At 35.7% G+C, this 16,625-nt stretch overlaps 1 protein-coding gene across 11 annotated transcripts in view; it reads right to left on the bottom strand.

Moving 5' to 3' along the window:
* The window catches only part of sbf1 (SET binding factor 1), a 256,856-nt gene that overhangs the window by 127,712 nt on the left and 112,519 nt on the right, over positions 1-16,625 (bottom strand). For 6 of the 11 annotated variants that reach the window (XM_039761603.1, XM_039761608.1, XM_039761606.1 and 3 more), the window contains exon 6: positions 8,839-8,868. The exons of the other annotated variants lie outside the window; for them this stretch is intronic. In XM_039761603.1, the coding sequence (XP_039617537.1) occupies positions 8,839-8,868 (30 nt within the window). The remainder of the gene's footprint in view (positions 1-8,838; positions 8,869-16,625) is intronic. 11 annotated transcript variants of the gene reach the window in all.

Genomic DNA, 16,625 nt, shown 5'->3' with positions numbered 1-16,625 from the left:
GTACCAGGTCCACAGAAATGCATACTATTGCTAGTGTGGTGCAAACAAAAAGTGGACTTCCAGTAAGCTGTATTGGTTTACCTTGCCAAAATAGCAAATATCTTTGGCTTGCTCAAGAAACTAAAACAATGAAGTGGTGTTTCTACTAGAAAAAAATTGAAGACTCTGATGCTGACTATGCACAATACAAACTACAAATAAAAAGCTAACCTGGCAGTTCCTACTGAGTTATTGACATTTGTTAATCAAATTAATACAAGTATCACTTCTGTATCATTATGTCATTGCATACTCTGAAAAACACTCTCTAAAAATAAGGCACAGGAAAAATTAGGATTAGTAATGACTAATGTTAATTTGCCAACGCATTTTTCACTGTGAATTTGCTAGAGTCTCTGGTGACCATGTTCACTGAACATTTTTTCCTGAAAATATAACACATTATGCAGTTCTGCACAAAGTCTGCCAAGTGGCTGCTATAGCAGCAAAGCTGTCAGTATATGAATTGCACAGTTAATGCAAGTTTTACGTGAGAAAATGTAAACACATTATAGACAGAGCAATCCATGAGTGAATGCAGTTCACTTGAAATGTTTTTGCGGACACAGTAGACATGACAATGTATGCAAATATAGGTACAATCAGTTGTTTTTCTTTGTGTCAAATCATGCATGCTATTCAATACGTGTGATTGTTTAAATACGTAATTCATTACCAGCATTTCAATATAAATGTACTCATGTTATATAGTTGTTCTCTTAAAAGGTGCTTTATTTATGGTTAAGCACTATGTGCTTCGGCCCTTTCATTTTCATGAAGATATATATATATATATATATATATATATATATATATAAACACACACATGCCATTTATTCTCACTGTTGGTTTTGCCATGTCTGTAAAAATTCTGTGAGTTAACCAAAATCCACCACTGCACTCTTTACTCACAGTCTGATTCCTCCATCCAGTATGTACCACTTTTCCCACACCAAATTCATGCTGGCTGTGTACTTCATATTCCACAGTATGTGATAAACACTGCAATGGCATTTCAAAGTGAGTTTATAGTTGTTTTTTACCTAACTAAAAAAACTGGAGTGCTGACAGTTTTCAGATGTTTTTTCTTCTTCATGCATAGTCAACCAATGTGAATTATTGATTATTTCATAGTTATCTGCTGAAGGCAGACAACAATTCACATCTGGGAAACAATTTTCAGTACTGTCAATAACAGTGGCAGGAGAGGATTTGTCAAGTATCACAAATATGCAAATGCAGGCAAGTGCATGCTGAAGGAGAGAGACAGTAATTATTTTGTGAAAAAAAAACAAAAAAATATCAATCATGTTTTATAAACACAATTTACAAATTTCAACAACAGGGGCATCTGAAGTGAAGCAATTTAGGAAAGGTAAAGAAAGAACAGGAGCACGATATACACACTGCACTGATATTTAAGTACAGTTTTATACACAATGCTAAAAGGCATCAGCCACGACACTTTTAGTATAAAATTACTATATTTTATTTTTCTCTGCTTTTCTGCACAACATAGAACATGAGACAAGCATCTCAGACAGGTTATGCCAATTGCATCACATAATCAATCACTTGTTTTTTTACTACTGTAAGATATGAGAGTGTGATCACGATGATTCAGCATTTCTATGACCTCTGTCTTTATAAAAGTTTGTACTCGCTATAACTGAGCCAGCTCTAGGACATGACAATGAAGCATGATGCAGGACATAATTTTATCTCAGGGAAGTGCAGAGGTTAGCACTACTGGCTCAACACTCATGTCACAGTTTTACCCACAATAATCAGTCCAGCATAGATGGTAGATGCTTCCCTAGCGTTCACGGACACTTGAAAGACCATTCCATCCTTACACTCCACTCACAACTAGCTTAATTTCTTCTTCTCAATTGATTTCAATGCATTTCACGAAGTTTGCCAAAATTCCCAAACATTTCTGCATTTTTGCTGAAGTCAACATGAAGTGAATGCAATAGGGTTTGCTCATCACTAGTAATGAATATGTAATATTCATTATATATAATATATAATGAATATATATTTATTTTGGTTTATTTACTATAAAGTCATGCTTAAAAAGCTTTTTTTTTCTATGCTTTGCTAGATGAAAGACAGCTACAAACAAATTAAAAGGATGTCCCAGAATGTCCCTAGGCAAACTAACCATACTACATCACAAGAAAAAAAGGTTCAAACACAATGCACTTGTCGCAGTTAAATGACAGTCACTGAAAATTAAATGACAGGAAATATTAGTCCACAGATGAGCATACCTTGCACTGAAAACTCTTTTATTTAATTAGAAAATGTATCTGTGCCAACTGAGAACTCTAAATAGACAGTACAGAGCCAAAAATATTGTGACGTTGTTTTTTCATGTTTGCTATTACTTTGCAACAAAATAACCTGGATTGGGTAACCATTTATCTTTTATAATATTCTAAATTGAAAATGTCTCACTATAAAACCACATTTTTTTTAACTCACTTTGAACAGGTCTCTCCCATCTATGCCTGTGTATTTGAACAAGACAGATAAATAACTGACACCAAACATGAAACAGAAGTAAAAAAGAGCATGCATAAAAACAAAAAGAAAAAAAAAAAAAATTCAAGGAACTAAAACGACTGATCTAGAAAACTTGAGTATCTGTAAGAATTGCCAATTATGTTTAGACCAACAAGTAGTGGAAATGTAAAGAAATCACACTATACAAGACCTTAAACAGAGGGTTGAAAGAAACAATGTACGATAAAGGAAACTAAATTAAAATGGATAGCCTAATTAATGTTCCTTTTTTTCCCAAATTTCTGAAAAGAAGACCACACGGGTAGCAGTAGGGACCAGGGGCCTCATGTATAACGCAGTGCGTAGAATTCGCACTATAACATGGCGTAAGCCGAAATGTGCTTACGCACAGAAAAATCCAGATGCAGGAATCTATGCGTACTCCAACTTCCATGTTCTTCCGCTACATAAATCCCGGTCAGCGTGAAAAGTAACGCTCGTGCACGCGCTTCATTTAACGCCCCAACTCCTCCCAGAATTACGCCTCTTTGAATATGCAAATCAATATAAATCGCCCTTAAGCTCAAGCTTCTGTGAAAAGACAATGGGAAAAGCACGGGGGAAAATATAAGAATTTCAGCGAATACAAAGTGAAGGCAAAGGAAAAACATACTTTTTGTTTAAATAAAACCATGGTATAATCAACAAAAGGAAGTTGATCGAGTGATATAGTGTGTTGGAGAAACTTGAAAGCTCAGGTTCACAAAGTCGCACAGTGCCGGAAATAAAAAAGAAATCACTTATCAAAGTCGCTGTGAAAAGGCGAGTTGTGGCCCACTGTCTGAGTGTCATATGAAAGATCATTAGGGTACAGAGAAAAAAAAGGCACACAGTGGGGGAAAAAGCACGAAATGTCAACTTCAATCTCCAAATTTCCACTTTAATCACGTAGTTTATTTTGTCATTAAAGTACAAAATCATAAACTTCATCTTAAAATCGTTTAATTAACCAGTTTCTCAAATCACATCGTAATTAAAGTATAGCACGTTAAATGCTTTGTTTTGTATGTGATCTTCTATGTGCTCTGTGTGTGTTAATCACATCTTGCTTCTTAAACCGGCTCTCTTCCTCCGACAGGACTCAGAATCCATTACATTCATGATATTATAGCTCTCTGAATAACTGAAATACTAAGATGTATACATAATATTTTCATGATGATAGGAGTTAAAGCACGTTATTAAACATGGGTTTCACGGCGCAGTGATTGTGCACGACCTTCGATGAAATTATTTATTGCAGCAGTACTCCTGGGCGTCCCTGGGCAGAGAAAGAATCGGTGGCCCCATCGCCCGCCAATGTCAATATGGTATCTTATGCACGGTGGATGGCCACGTCCGTTGCGGACACTGCATAGCCGTCTGTCGTGCTCATGACACAAGTGTTTAACTTTTGTCGAAATTTGCCGCTGCATTTTTAGCTGTGGCGTTATTTTCTCTTTCTGTTTTATATTCAACTAGCAAAATACCTGCGCTTCGCAGCGGAGAAGTAGTGTGTTAAAGAAGTAATCAAAAATTAAAGGCAACATTTTGAAAATAACGTAACATGATTGTCAATGTAATTGTTTTGTCACTGTTATGAGTGTTGCTGTCATATATATATCTATATCTATATCTACAGTATATATATATATATACTGTATATATATATATATATATATATACACACACATACATACATACGCACATTATATATACAGTATATATATATCTATATCTATATATATATCTAATATCTATATATATATATATATCTCTATATATATATATATATATATACACACACATTATATCTATATATATATATATATATATATATATATATATATATATATAAAAATACCGTGCTTAGCAGCAAGTACTGCTAAAAGTTTTATTAAGAAGAAAATTAAACCTTTTTAAACTGAGGGAAAATATACCAATAATTATTTGTTAAGGATCTCTTTGTATACCACATTGTGAGGCCCTCCGGTTGTAATATGACCAAGCTGTGCGCTGAGCTTACTCTTGAGCATTTAATGTACAGTTGGCCATGTGAACAGTAATCTTGTTTCAAATCTCACAGCTTAGATTGCTGCTGTCATAATCGGTTTAAGTTTCAAGGTTTGTTTCAATTACAACAGTATTTGTAGGACTTGTGTTGAAGTGACATTTGGCATCTGTCAAGCGTTGTAAGTATACAACCAGTTTCATCAATAACTTCACATACAGCTTTTGAGAGTTTAAACATTCATAAACATCAAAGTGTCCACTACTGAAATCGTCACCTGTGAATCTAAGATGTTTAAGAGGCATTGGCGGTTGTCCAAAGGTGTAAAATATTTTTCCACTTGAAAGCAACAACCGAACAATTCAGCAGCAGCCATCAACTCACATGCAGAACCATAGGTGAAGGGCTTAAGCCTTTCACTCTTATAGTGTTCCTGTGTAATATAATTATCTCCTGTACCGTCATCAGTCCACACCTTGAACCTGTCCCAGTCATTCAATACATAAGACACAATGTTTCTCCGGATATCAAGAGTGAGCCTGATATAGCCGTGCAATATGTAACACAGAGAATGGAAAAGGTAGGTGCCATCTCCGGGCATGGAAACCACTCAGTAAGTGACAGTTCTTTGATCGATGATGATCACCTCGATAGACATGTTAATGCGGGTACGGTTGGAATGATAAAGGAAATGGGTACCTGAACAATGTAAAGTAAGTCTAAAATACCTACACAATAACTATAATCTTAATAAAGGAACAATAAAACAGCGGAGAAGCCGTGGATTAAATAAAAAGGCTGTAGTTATCAGCAGGGAGAAGTGAATCCCGTGGCGAAGCAAGGAAGGGAAGCAGCCAACAACGTGGGAGGCGTTGGGATGGGGGACCCAACGCCGCCTCACACGGTGACTGAACTGCAGGCTATGGACATACATATGTACGTAAGTAGGATTCAGTTAGTGTTGGGAACCCGCGTACCAAATTTCTTGAAGATGGGCCCATAAGTAAGAAAGACGGTGGAAAAGTTCAATATGGCGGCCGACAGTGGCATCATACCACCGAAAAAAGTACCAAATTTCAGCCTTCTACCTACACGGGAATTTGGAGAATTAGTGATGTTGGAAAGTTCAATATGGCGGCTGACAGTGGCGTCATACCACTGAAATAAGTACATAACTTTGGTTTCAGTTAGCGCGGGAAGCCACCTACCAAATTTCGTGAAGATGGGGCCATAAATAAGAAAGTTCAACATGGCGGACGTTGTTGACTGTTATGCGTAGAATTTCGAAATTAAACCTGCTTAACATTTGTAAGTAAGACGTAAGGAATTAGCCTTCCAAATTTCAGCCTTCTACCTACACGGGAAGTTGTAGAATTAGTGATGTTGGAAAGTTCAATATGGCGGCTGACAGTGGTGTCATACCACCGAAATAAGTATGTACATTGGTTTTGGTTAACGCAGGGAAGCCGCCTACCAAATTTGGTGAAGATGGGGCCATGAATAAGAAAGTTCAACATGGCGGACGTTGTTGACCGTTATGCGTAGAATTTCTAAATTAAACCTGCTTAACTTTTGTAAGTAAGCTGTAAGGAATGAGCCTGCGAAATTTCAGCCTTCTACCTACACAGGAAGTTGGAGAATTAGTGACGTTTGGAAAATTCAATATGGCGGCCGACAGTGGCGTCATACCACCGAAATAAGTACGTACATCGGTTTTGGTTAGCGCAGGGAAGCCACCTACCAAATTTCATGAAGATGGGGTCAGCCTTCTACCTACACGGGAAGTTGGAGAATTAGTAGACGTTGGAAAGTTCAATATGGCGGCCGACAGTGGCGCCATACCATTGAAATAAGTACATACATCGGTTTCGGTTAGCGCAGGGAAGCCGCCTACCAAATTTCGTGAAGATGGGGCCATAAATAAGAAAGTTCAACATGGCGGACGTTATCGACCGTTATCTACTGTTACGCATAGAATTTCGATATGAAACGTGCTTAACTTTTGTAAGTAAGCTGTAAGGAATAAGCCTGCCAAATTTCAGCCTTCTACCTACACGGGAAGTTGGAGAATTAGTGATGAGTGAGTGAGTGAGTGAGTGAGTGAGTCAGTCAGTCAGTGAGGGCTTTGCCTTTTATTAGTATAGATATATATTGGCGTGGCCGCCCCTGTAGTCCTTGCTTTTCTTTCTCCAAGTAACCGATTGCCACACAATCAGCTCTGTAATAGACGTTAAGCCATCTGTAAGCTTTGAGCGCCGATTCTTCAAAACGTTTAAGGAACATTGAAATATCTTTGTAGTACATGTTTAATTATTCTATCCTTCACGCCAGTTCCAGGGAAGAATATAGATTATTTAAATTAAGTTAAAGTTTTATCTGTATAATATAATAAACATATTTTGCTGCATTTCATCTTAAAAATGATATTGTCATCATATGTAAATACGCGCTTTATAAAGTGGCGCAGGTTGTGTAACATTATAACTGTAGTGCAAGTTTACAGTGAGGTAATTGTACTTATAAGTACAAACAGTTCTACAAGGAGCACTTGATTGAGTGCGTTTAAAGTTCTTGGGATGAAACTGTTTCTGAACCGCGAGGTCCGTACAGGAAAGGCTTTGAAACATTTTGCAGTGGCTGAGGTAGCGTGTGCTTGAAGCTGTATACCGATAATTCTCTTTCCGATCAGCTGCTGCTGTGATTCCCCACTCAGATACAGTGATATAAATACTCCGAGTGGTGCAGTGAGAGTAATATGGAAAAAGATGATCCGCTGTGGCAACTCCTAACGGGAGCAGCTGAAAGAAGAATAAGGTGCAGTTAGAGTAACAATGCTAAAGCAGTTATGGTATTTGGAATACTATGGCTATTCCCTGGACCATTATATTGTTACAAGTTAATTACAATCAGATGCATTACACTAATAAACAATATGCGGTTAGTTTCAGTGTATTTATAAAGCCGCGTCAGGAAAATAAAGAGTAACCACCAGGAACAGTAGCATTGCTTTGACGCTGGGTGCCGCCAGTCTGCAAAACCGAGTGGAGAACTTGCGTACGACAAGGTATGAGGTACCGTGGAAAAGTGCATGGCTTTATGCCAAGTGTAGGTTTTATACATCACGATTTGAATGTGGAAAAGTTCTTACGCAACATTTCTGTGCGTACACAGCGTTTATACATGAGGCCCCAGGTGGTGTTCTGAGCAAGGCTCTTAATTAAATACTGCTTTTCTAATACCTTTTCAGTCAGACTGCTACAGTATTGATATGACTCACCAGATTTCTATAAAGGTATTTTGTCAAAAGTTGCTTTTTTTCTTCTCTAACTCTCTTTCTATACATTCCTTAAACTAGGAAAAATGCTTACATTTTAAACATTTCACTAACTTTTTTGACACTTTTACTGGCTAAGTTTACATATTTATTTCAGGTAAACAATATCTTTTGTCTACTGTATTAAAAAGCGTCTATTTAACATACTATAATTTTTGATTTGAGAGCCCTATACCCTCTTCCTAGCTCTGTTTATGGTATTAGGCATTTAAGAATACCAACTTTAATTGAAAACCTATCAGAGAAATTGAAAACATCATATCCATGTTATTCTTGTGAATTAACAGGAACCAGGATTTTTTTCGACCATTTGATGTTTATCCATTCATCCAGTGTCTAATATTATTTGTGAACTACTGTTTCAATTTTTGCTTTTCACCTGACATCAGTGGAAGACTGACAGTTGTCTTTTTATTTGTCTGACTGTAGCCTGTTAGATATTTTACATTATGATTTTTATACCGATTTGATTAAAGGCTGTTTCTGGCCAAATCTCCTCCAGAGGCATAAGATGCTGCCACTGCCTGAAAAGTCAATTGTCTAATTATGTTGCTATTTACTGTATATCTTCATTAAATTTATTAAGTTTTTTCTTAAACCTGGAGAATTTAATTCAGAGACACAATGACTGAAACCTATTCTGGCAGGTGCAAGGCAGGAAACAGAACTGGATATGGTAACTATCCATTACAGTTTAATTTTATAATTTAGTATAGTATATAAAGTTACTTTAAAGTATTTCACATTTCAATAAACAACACCAAACTGAAAAAAATAACAGTCATTGACGTCAAACAGAAATAAATGTTTTACACATATAAAGAAGACAGAAAAGAGATAAAATTAAATAAGAACAAATATGAAAAAAAAAAATATTTGTAAAGAATACAAAGGAAAGGCATACCGAAAGTTCCTCCTTTTCATCCAGGCAAGGCTGGGTTAGAACAGATAGACAGAGACATCACAGGAAATTAGACAGAAGTTAGAAACAATAAATGTGGGAAAATTAATTACATTTCATCCATGATTCATTTTAACAAAACAAGCTGATGGAATCTTAAAGGACACATTGCAGAAACTGTCATAACAGATATCTAAAGGAATAAAGAAAACATGAATACACAGAAAACAACTACAATCCAGCAAAAAACTAAATGGACTAACAGTGCTCAAAAAAAATCTGAGTAAACTACAGTATTGTTTGTATATTTAATCATGAGGATTATTCTATCTATCCAATTTGTTTTAAAGGAAAGAAAAAAAAAAAACAGAAAAAGTACATTGATAATTCAATTACTATATTGCTTAGAGATCAAGCAATCATCCAGACAGATAGTTTTGGCCTTTGTTTGTTCTTCATACTCAATCAATACTCGTATAAATAATTGGCATTTCATTAACAGAGCGGAGTGGTGGCTCTGAGGCTAAGGATCTGTGCTGGTATCCCGAAGGTTGCCGGTTCGAATCACCATCACTGCCAAAAGAGATCCTACTCTGCTGGGCCGTTGAGCAAGACCAGGGGCACTGTACAATGGCTGACTCTGACCCCAAGGGGTATGCAAAAACTAACAAATTCCTAATACAAGAAACTGTATAAGGCGAAATAAGGAAAAAAAAAAAAAAAAAAACTTCATGATCCCCATTATTTGGTGTTCTGGCACCAACTGTTGTGGGAATAGCTAATATCCGTTTCAGCAAACCTGAATAATGCAGTTTATTATCTTCAACTACATTTTAACAAGCAGGTTTTCTTCCAACCCTATCTTATTAAGTAAATGCATAGTTTAGTTAAAGAGAAGTGTGAAAAAACATAAGTGGAGAAGACTGGTCGTCAAGTTTTTAAAAAGTGCATATGGAGTTAAAGTGAATCAGCTTGTTCACAGCAGATGTAGGCCTTCAAGCGAATTTCAAATTAAGTTTTTGTTTTCACTTAATTGCATATAGGACATTAATTAATCAATAATAAATGCCATCCACATTTTTCAGGCATGTTCTGTGCTTGCCTTTATTCCTATAGGACAGATGCACTTTATTTCATGTTATTTACAGTTTAATTTAGTTGCCTTTAACTTCTAACTTATTAGAATACATTTTGTCAAACTCTGATCTAAGCCAATTTCAGAGTACAAGTAAGCATTTCATCACTAGCACAAAATCTAAAAGAAAATTTTGTTTTTGTTCATTTCTCTGCTTTATTTGTATGATACAAGGCTAATAACATCCCATATACTTTCAACTTATGTATTTATTAGTTAGTATCTGAAGGACTTAAAAAAATCACCAGCTGCATATTATTTTATGTTAATTTCAATACACATTGTACTGCACAATGAGTTTCATATATACATATATAAGTAACTATTTCATATACAAATAAATAAAATTAAATGAAAAATGGGGGTCTAGGTTGAAAGACTAGCATCAGCATTGAAAAAGCATCACAGGTGTGTCAAGATGTTGACATCTGTGTCTTACTGGCCCTAACAGTGGTGTAAGTGGCTGTTTAAAGACTGTATTGTTGCATTGTTAATTTCCCTTTCAAACCATAGTTCAAAATTAAGGAAATGGCAGGAGATTAGCAAGGATGTACAGAAGAAAACATAGATGTAGACACTGCAATTACACTTAATTACTGTAAAAAGAAATGTTAAATTACAATTTAATAAATATTATTTGCAGTTAGTTGAACATTTGCAATATATGCAAGATCATATGCTAAACACGATGCATAACCACACTGTAATAATAAGTAAAAAGGTCCAAATATCCTGCTGTTGGGAGGCTAGATTTTCTTTTTTCCTTGGCAATGCATGTGTAGCTGGTTAATTTTAATTTTGGGCAGAGTATTTCAGATACACAGCATGAGTTTTTTTTTTTCATTTTATGATTTATGCTACTTGCATCTGTGGAGCAGCTGGTAGCAAAGTGCTGATTGTGTGTATTTGTTTTCAGGCAAGTACCAATCAGTTATAAACACTGTTCACAACTCTCTGTTTTGGTTATGTAGGGTTTGCTCTAATAGAAGGTAGTTAGATGTTTGATGCTTTATAATGAGCATCCTGTATAGCACTGGGGTTGTTATTTTAAGAAATTAATTTTATTTTTGTTTACTGGCCTTCAAGCTATTTGCATAATACAAATGAGAAAATTAGGAAAATTAAGTTAGAATGCAGGTATGGGGCAAACTATACTCAAACTGATCAAACACATAACACAGAGTACACTACTAACTTTTTACTTTACATACATGTACTCATAAACCATTAGTACCTAATGCCCAAACTATGAAAATTAGAGAACATCCAAAAAAAAAAAAAAAACTCAATAGTGCAACACACACAGCAGAACTGTAATTTAACTAGCTATAAAAGTCCCTAACAGACTGAGGATGTAGTCCATTCCGCCCCTTTAAATTTGCCATTTGGAAATTAAATGAAAAGTTTCCAAATACTGCTGGACACAAATTCAGGATACTGAACACCTCAACCTTGTACTACACAAAATTGATTCAAATAATGACTGATATGTGTCTGGTATTGGTAAGTGCTCCAGAGGCATCCCTGCCTTAAGTCCTTTTCTGTCAGAACTAGTTCAGGGGCTCTATAAAGATGAAATGGATTAGGCAACCAAGAAAATGGAGGAAGGAAAATCGACAGTTACATTGTGTTACTTAAAGACTGGAAACATTTTTCTATGTTTTAATCTTTGCATAAAACCTTAGTGTTCGAATGTTTCATTGATCTACAACTTGTACAGATGGTACACAGCCTTGAAATAGATAATCAGAATCAACTCCTTTTTCTGCCAAAGAAATACAAATCAAAGATAAAAATCACAGTCAATAAACCCTGGGCTATCTCAAGGCAGTGGTAGTGGTTGTGATGGAGGTACAATGGGTAGTTACACAAGGCCCCATCTCTACCATTGCCCTCATCTGCACTCTCACTTCCCATACAAACAGAAATTTATAGCTGTTTTAAAGCAACACCCAAAATTCTCTTATTTTTACTTGTGTATGAAAACTGAAGTTAGCGGAAGAGCAGATGCATTACAGTAATCCCTCGCTATATCACGCTTCGACGTTCGCGGCTTCACTCTATCGCGGATTTTATATGTAAGCATAACTAAATATAACACGCAGATTTTTCGCTGCTTCGCGGGTTCTGCGGACAATGTGTCTTTTTACTTCCTGTACATGCTTCCTCAGTTGGTTTGCCTACAAGGGGCACTATTGGCGGATGACTGAGAAGCTAACCAATCAGAGCATGCAGTTAAGTTCCTGTGTGCTGAATGCAGTGTTAACAAGGAAGTCTCGTCTCGCTCATTCAGCATCAACGTGTTTCGCTGTGTAAAGAGTTAACTTTTCTGCTCTTTTGTGTTTATCTTTGTGCATAGTCAAGCCCTTCATTATGGCTCCAAAACGATCTGCTCCTGCTACTGCTTCAGGGGCCGTGCCCAAGCGGCAGCGGAAGATGTTAACGACTGCCGAAAAGGTAAACTTTTTGCATTTGTTGAAGGAAGGGAAAAGCTACACCGCTGTAGGACGCCATTACAGCATCAATGAGGCTATGATTCTTTTTATTTAAAAAGTAGGAAAGGAATATAAGATCTACGGCCACAGTGTCCTTTTAACCAGGGTGCAAAACGAGTTGTAAGTGGATGTAATAAGGCAGTAGTCTGGATGGAATCTGCTTTAGGGATTTGGATTGAAGACTGCCAGAAGAAGAACAACAGCAGTGCTACACAATCGCCTGAAGTGGCTCCTTTAGAAGGGCTGTAACGCTCTCCTTTGTTGTGCAGTAAAATTAAACTCATTGTTATCAGACAAGTCCTCGTGTCATTGTTGGTGAGTAACCATAATTAATTTTCTACTTACAGAACTTAGTACATGTACATACGTTTAGTATCACTGTACACACATTTACTGTATACTATTTTTCTTGCATTTTACGTATTTATTGCTGGTGGCCTGTCTATTTTAATGATAGATAGATAGATAGATAGATAGATAGATAGATAGATAGATAGATAGATAGATAGATAGATAGATAGATAGATAGATACTTTATTAATTCACAATGGCTGTAACATATGTGATATCGGAGACACTCGATATCTTTAAAATAATATTTAGGTTTAATTGTATATAAACAGTGTGTTTATATACATAATTTAAATGAATCTTACCTAATATCTAAGAGAATACAAAGGGATTATGCTGTATAACTCTGCGGGGAATATTTATAAAGAGTGTGGGAGAGTTTATAAGGGCTTAAAATATATAAAAATAACCATACAAACATATGGTTTCTACTTCTCAGATTTTCACCTATCGCGGGGGGGTCTGGAACGCAACCCCTGCGATCGAGGAGGAATTACTGTATTCCGAACTGGATGCACATCCATTATGCAATAATTATGTTATAGGTCTTCAGATGCATGCTTAATGTTATTACAGAATGTGATATACATAAATTAGCTTGAAAAAAAGTTAACTGCTGAAAAAATTAAAGCACAAGTAGAGATATGGATACCTTTAGAAACTACCACAGTGGATGCAAAGAAAGAAAAAAGGTCTTTGGAGGGTTCACTTCAAAAATCAGGAACAAGGAAGAAATGGACACATATAGTGATTGATAAGTATGCCAGCACTGAGACAAAGGTAAATCTCACCTCTGCTCCCCAGTACACAGCAATACAATCATCTTAATTCTTGTGAATGTAATTCAACAATACCACACAAATTTGAGAACTATACAGCAGGATCCAGCCACCTGTCTGGCTCACATGAACAGTAAAATAACAGACCCAAAAAGACTTACAATAGACACTATAATTTACCTAAAAACAGTATGTAGAGACTGTTTTTGGAGGATGTTTACTATAGAAAACTGGTTGACTGAGAGACTGTTCAAAAAAGGGTTAACTTACTCCAAAAAACCTTAATGCAGACTTTTGCTTCTTGTAAACTTTTTAGTTCAATCACTAGAAAAATGGTTATTTAATGCAATAGTGACTAGAAATATTTAGCTGAGTTACTCAGGTTTCCAAAAACTGCTTCAAAGCGCAAAACTCAGCTATAAAGAAGTGATTGGAAGAAAAAGAACTTTATGGTCACCAGAAAACAATCAAACAACATATTCATAGAAAAATGTGCAAGGAAAATGCTCACTGGCTGGTAGCTGTGTCATGAGACAAACTCTAAACTGTATGAACCAAGCAATGGTAATACAGTATTTTGGATCTCTTTTCAAATGATGGCCAAAACTGAACCTTTATACTAATTATCAGGAACAAATGTCATCACTCTGCGTGTCTTTGTGAAGATGACAAGTGTGTAAAAGAATATTTTATTATGTTTAGGTTAGCTGCCAATCATAGTGGATCCAGACTGTCAGATATTATTCTAAGTGTACTGGGTAGGCTTAATCCCAACATTAGTAACTGAGGGAGTCCCAGAAGTGACAACTGTGCAAACATAAGAAGAAAGCATTAAGGAGCACAAGCTCACATTATTTGACTAAACCCTTGTGCATCCATGTCAAAATTTGAATTTGACTATATGATAAGTGGCACAATCTTACCCTAAAGCCATGACATTTTTTGGGACTATTCAAAAGGTATACACTATTTGTAGCCTCAGCAAAGTGCTCACAAGTTTTTAAAGACAAAGTTTCAATACTCAATGTAAAGCCACTACCTAATACTTGCTGGAAATGTTAAATAGAATGTGTAACAGCAGTCCAGTATCAGTGGCATAATTGTAGAGGTGCCCTTCTATAATTCTGTGATTCAGAATGAGGCAAAGTCTCTTGCAATGTATGAAGTTCAAAATATTGCATTTACATTTCAGCCATTAAACTGCTGAAAAGATCTATGGCAGTTCAAGACTTTCGTTTTTTAATATCTCTCTTTTAGACTTGCTAAAAATTTGATTAATTATTTATATTAGAGGATCAATGTGTTTTACTGTAGAATCCATTAATTCCTACATCATCTCTCTGTGCCACATTGTGCTACTCAAGCCCCGTGGAATAGACTAACACAGGACAACAGCTCTATAACATCTTATTTTCTACCAAAGCAGAAGCACCATCAGATTTGAGCATTACCAACTTTAGGTTGTCCCAGCAGTACTATTTGTTTCTTAATAACTGCACTATCGCTTTTCAGCGACTTAAGACTCAATGCAAGTATACGATGATAAAAACACTACTCTGGTTGTTTAAATTTCATATTTTGTCCTCAGAAATGTGAGTATTACTTTCATCACTGATCAGAGTTTGGAAAAATGATCCCCACCAATAATTAACCGATTATCGTTTAACAACTTTAGCTGCTTATGCATTCAACAAATCCAAACAGATAATTTTTGCTTCTCCACTTTTCTAGAATTTTAACATACTTAGAAACATGGCTATGTATCACCTGAACTGACTGGATTGACAACTTTGATTTTATGGCAAGAAATGTGCTGTGAATATAGATTTTTACTTCATCAGGAGTGGCAATTTTCCTTTCCGACAGTTCAACTATATTTTCACTATCTTCTGGAGTCTCATTTAATGTGTGAGCAATTTATTGACAGGTGACATGTGATGTTTTCAAACAAGTAACACTATAGATTGTTCAGTTTCCATTCACCCAAAAGTTTGACAAAATGCTTATCACAAATCATTGCTCACTTGTCTACAGATGATGCAAATAATTAAACAGCTTCTAGAGTTATACTTATATTATTATTATTATTACAAATATTTACCAAAATTAATATTAAATACCAGACGTATTTGGCATATCAGTTTCAAACAGTTCTTCCAGCCATTCTTCTTTAAATATGAAACCACTTTCCTTCTTTAAACTTTTACACCATTGTTTGAAGCATTGCAAAGACATTTTAATGTTAACTAACTTTAAATCAAAGACCTCTGCAATGGGTTTTGAATGTGAGTTCACTCCAGAACATGGAAAGAATATACAGTAACTTGAGTTCAATAATGACAATGTGGCAAATGGCTGAGCTGACGAATGGCAACTCAACAAAAGTAATGCATCTCTATCAATCATATATGTAAGTGTGTATTATTTATTTTTTATGTGTTATTTATTTGTTATTGCTTTTTATCCACTTTTTTCCCTTGTTTGTTAAGTATTTCTTTGACATCATGTAAAGCACATTGACCAACATTCTGTGCATGAAAAGGTGCTAAAGGAATGTATGTGGTTGTTGTTCTAATGCTTTTAATTAAACTATAATATGAAAAATAAAGGTTGATTATCAGAACATACACTTACAGAGTAATTTACTTGGAATGGTAAAATTATACTGTATAAGGCCTCCTTTTACTCTCAATACAGCCTCAATTCTTCACGGCCTGGATTCCACAAGATGGTGGAAACATTACTTTGAAATTCAAGTTCATTTTGGCAAGATCTCATCACACAACTTCTATAGATTTGTCAACTGAACGTTCATGTTGCAATTTCCTGTTCTACTACATCCACAAGGTGTCCTGTTGAATTCAGATCCAGTGACTAGGAAGGCCTCTGAAGAACAATGAACTCATTTTCATGTTCATGAAACCATTTGGAGGTGACTTTTATTCTGTGCTATTAGAATATGAGTAAATTGAAAGCATGCACATAATCAGAAACACTACTCAAATAGGCTGTGGCATTCACACAATGATT

The sequence above is a fragment of the Polypterus senegalus genome, chromosome 8 (assembly GCF_016835505.1).
Source record: "Polypterus senegalus isolate Bchr_013 chromosome 8, ASM1683550v1, whole genome shotgun sequence".
Lineage (NCBI taxonomy): Eukaryota > Metazoa > Chordata > Cladistia > Polypteriformes > Polypteridae > Polypterus > Polypterus senegalus.
This window is presented reverse-complemented; position numbering and strand designations above follow the sequence as displayed.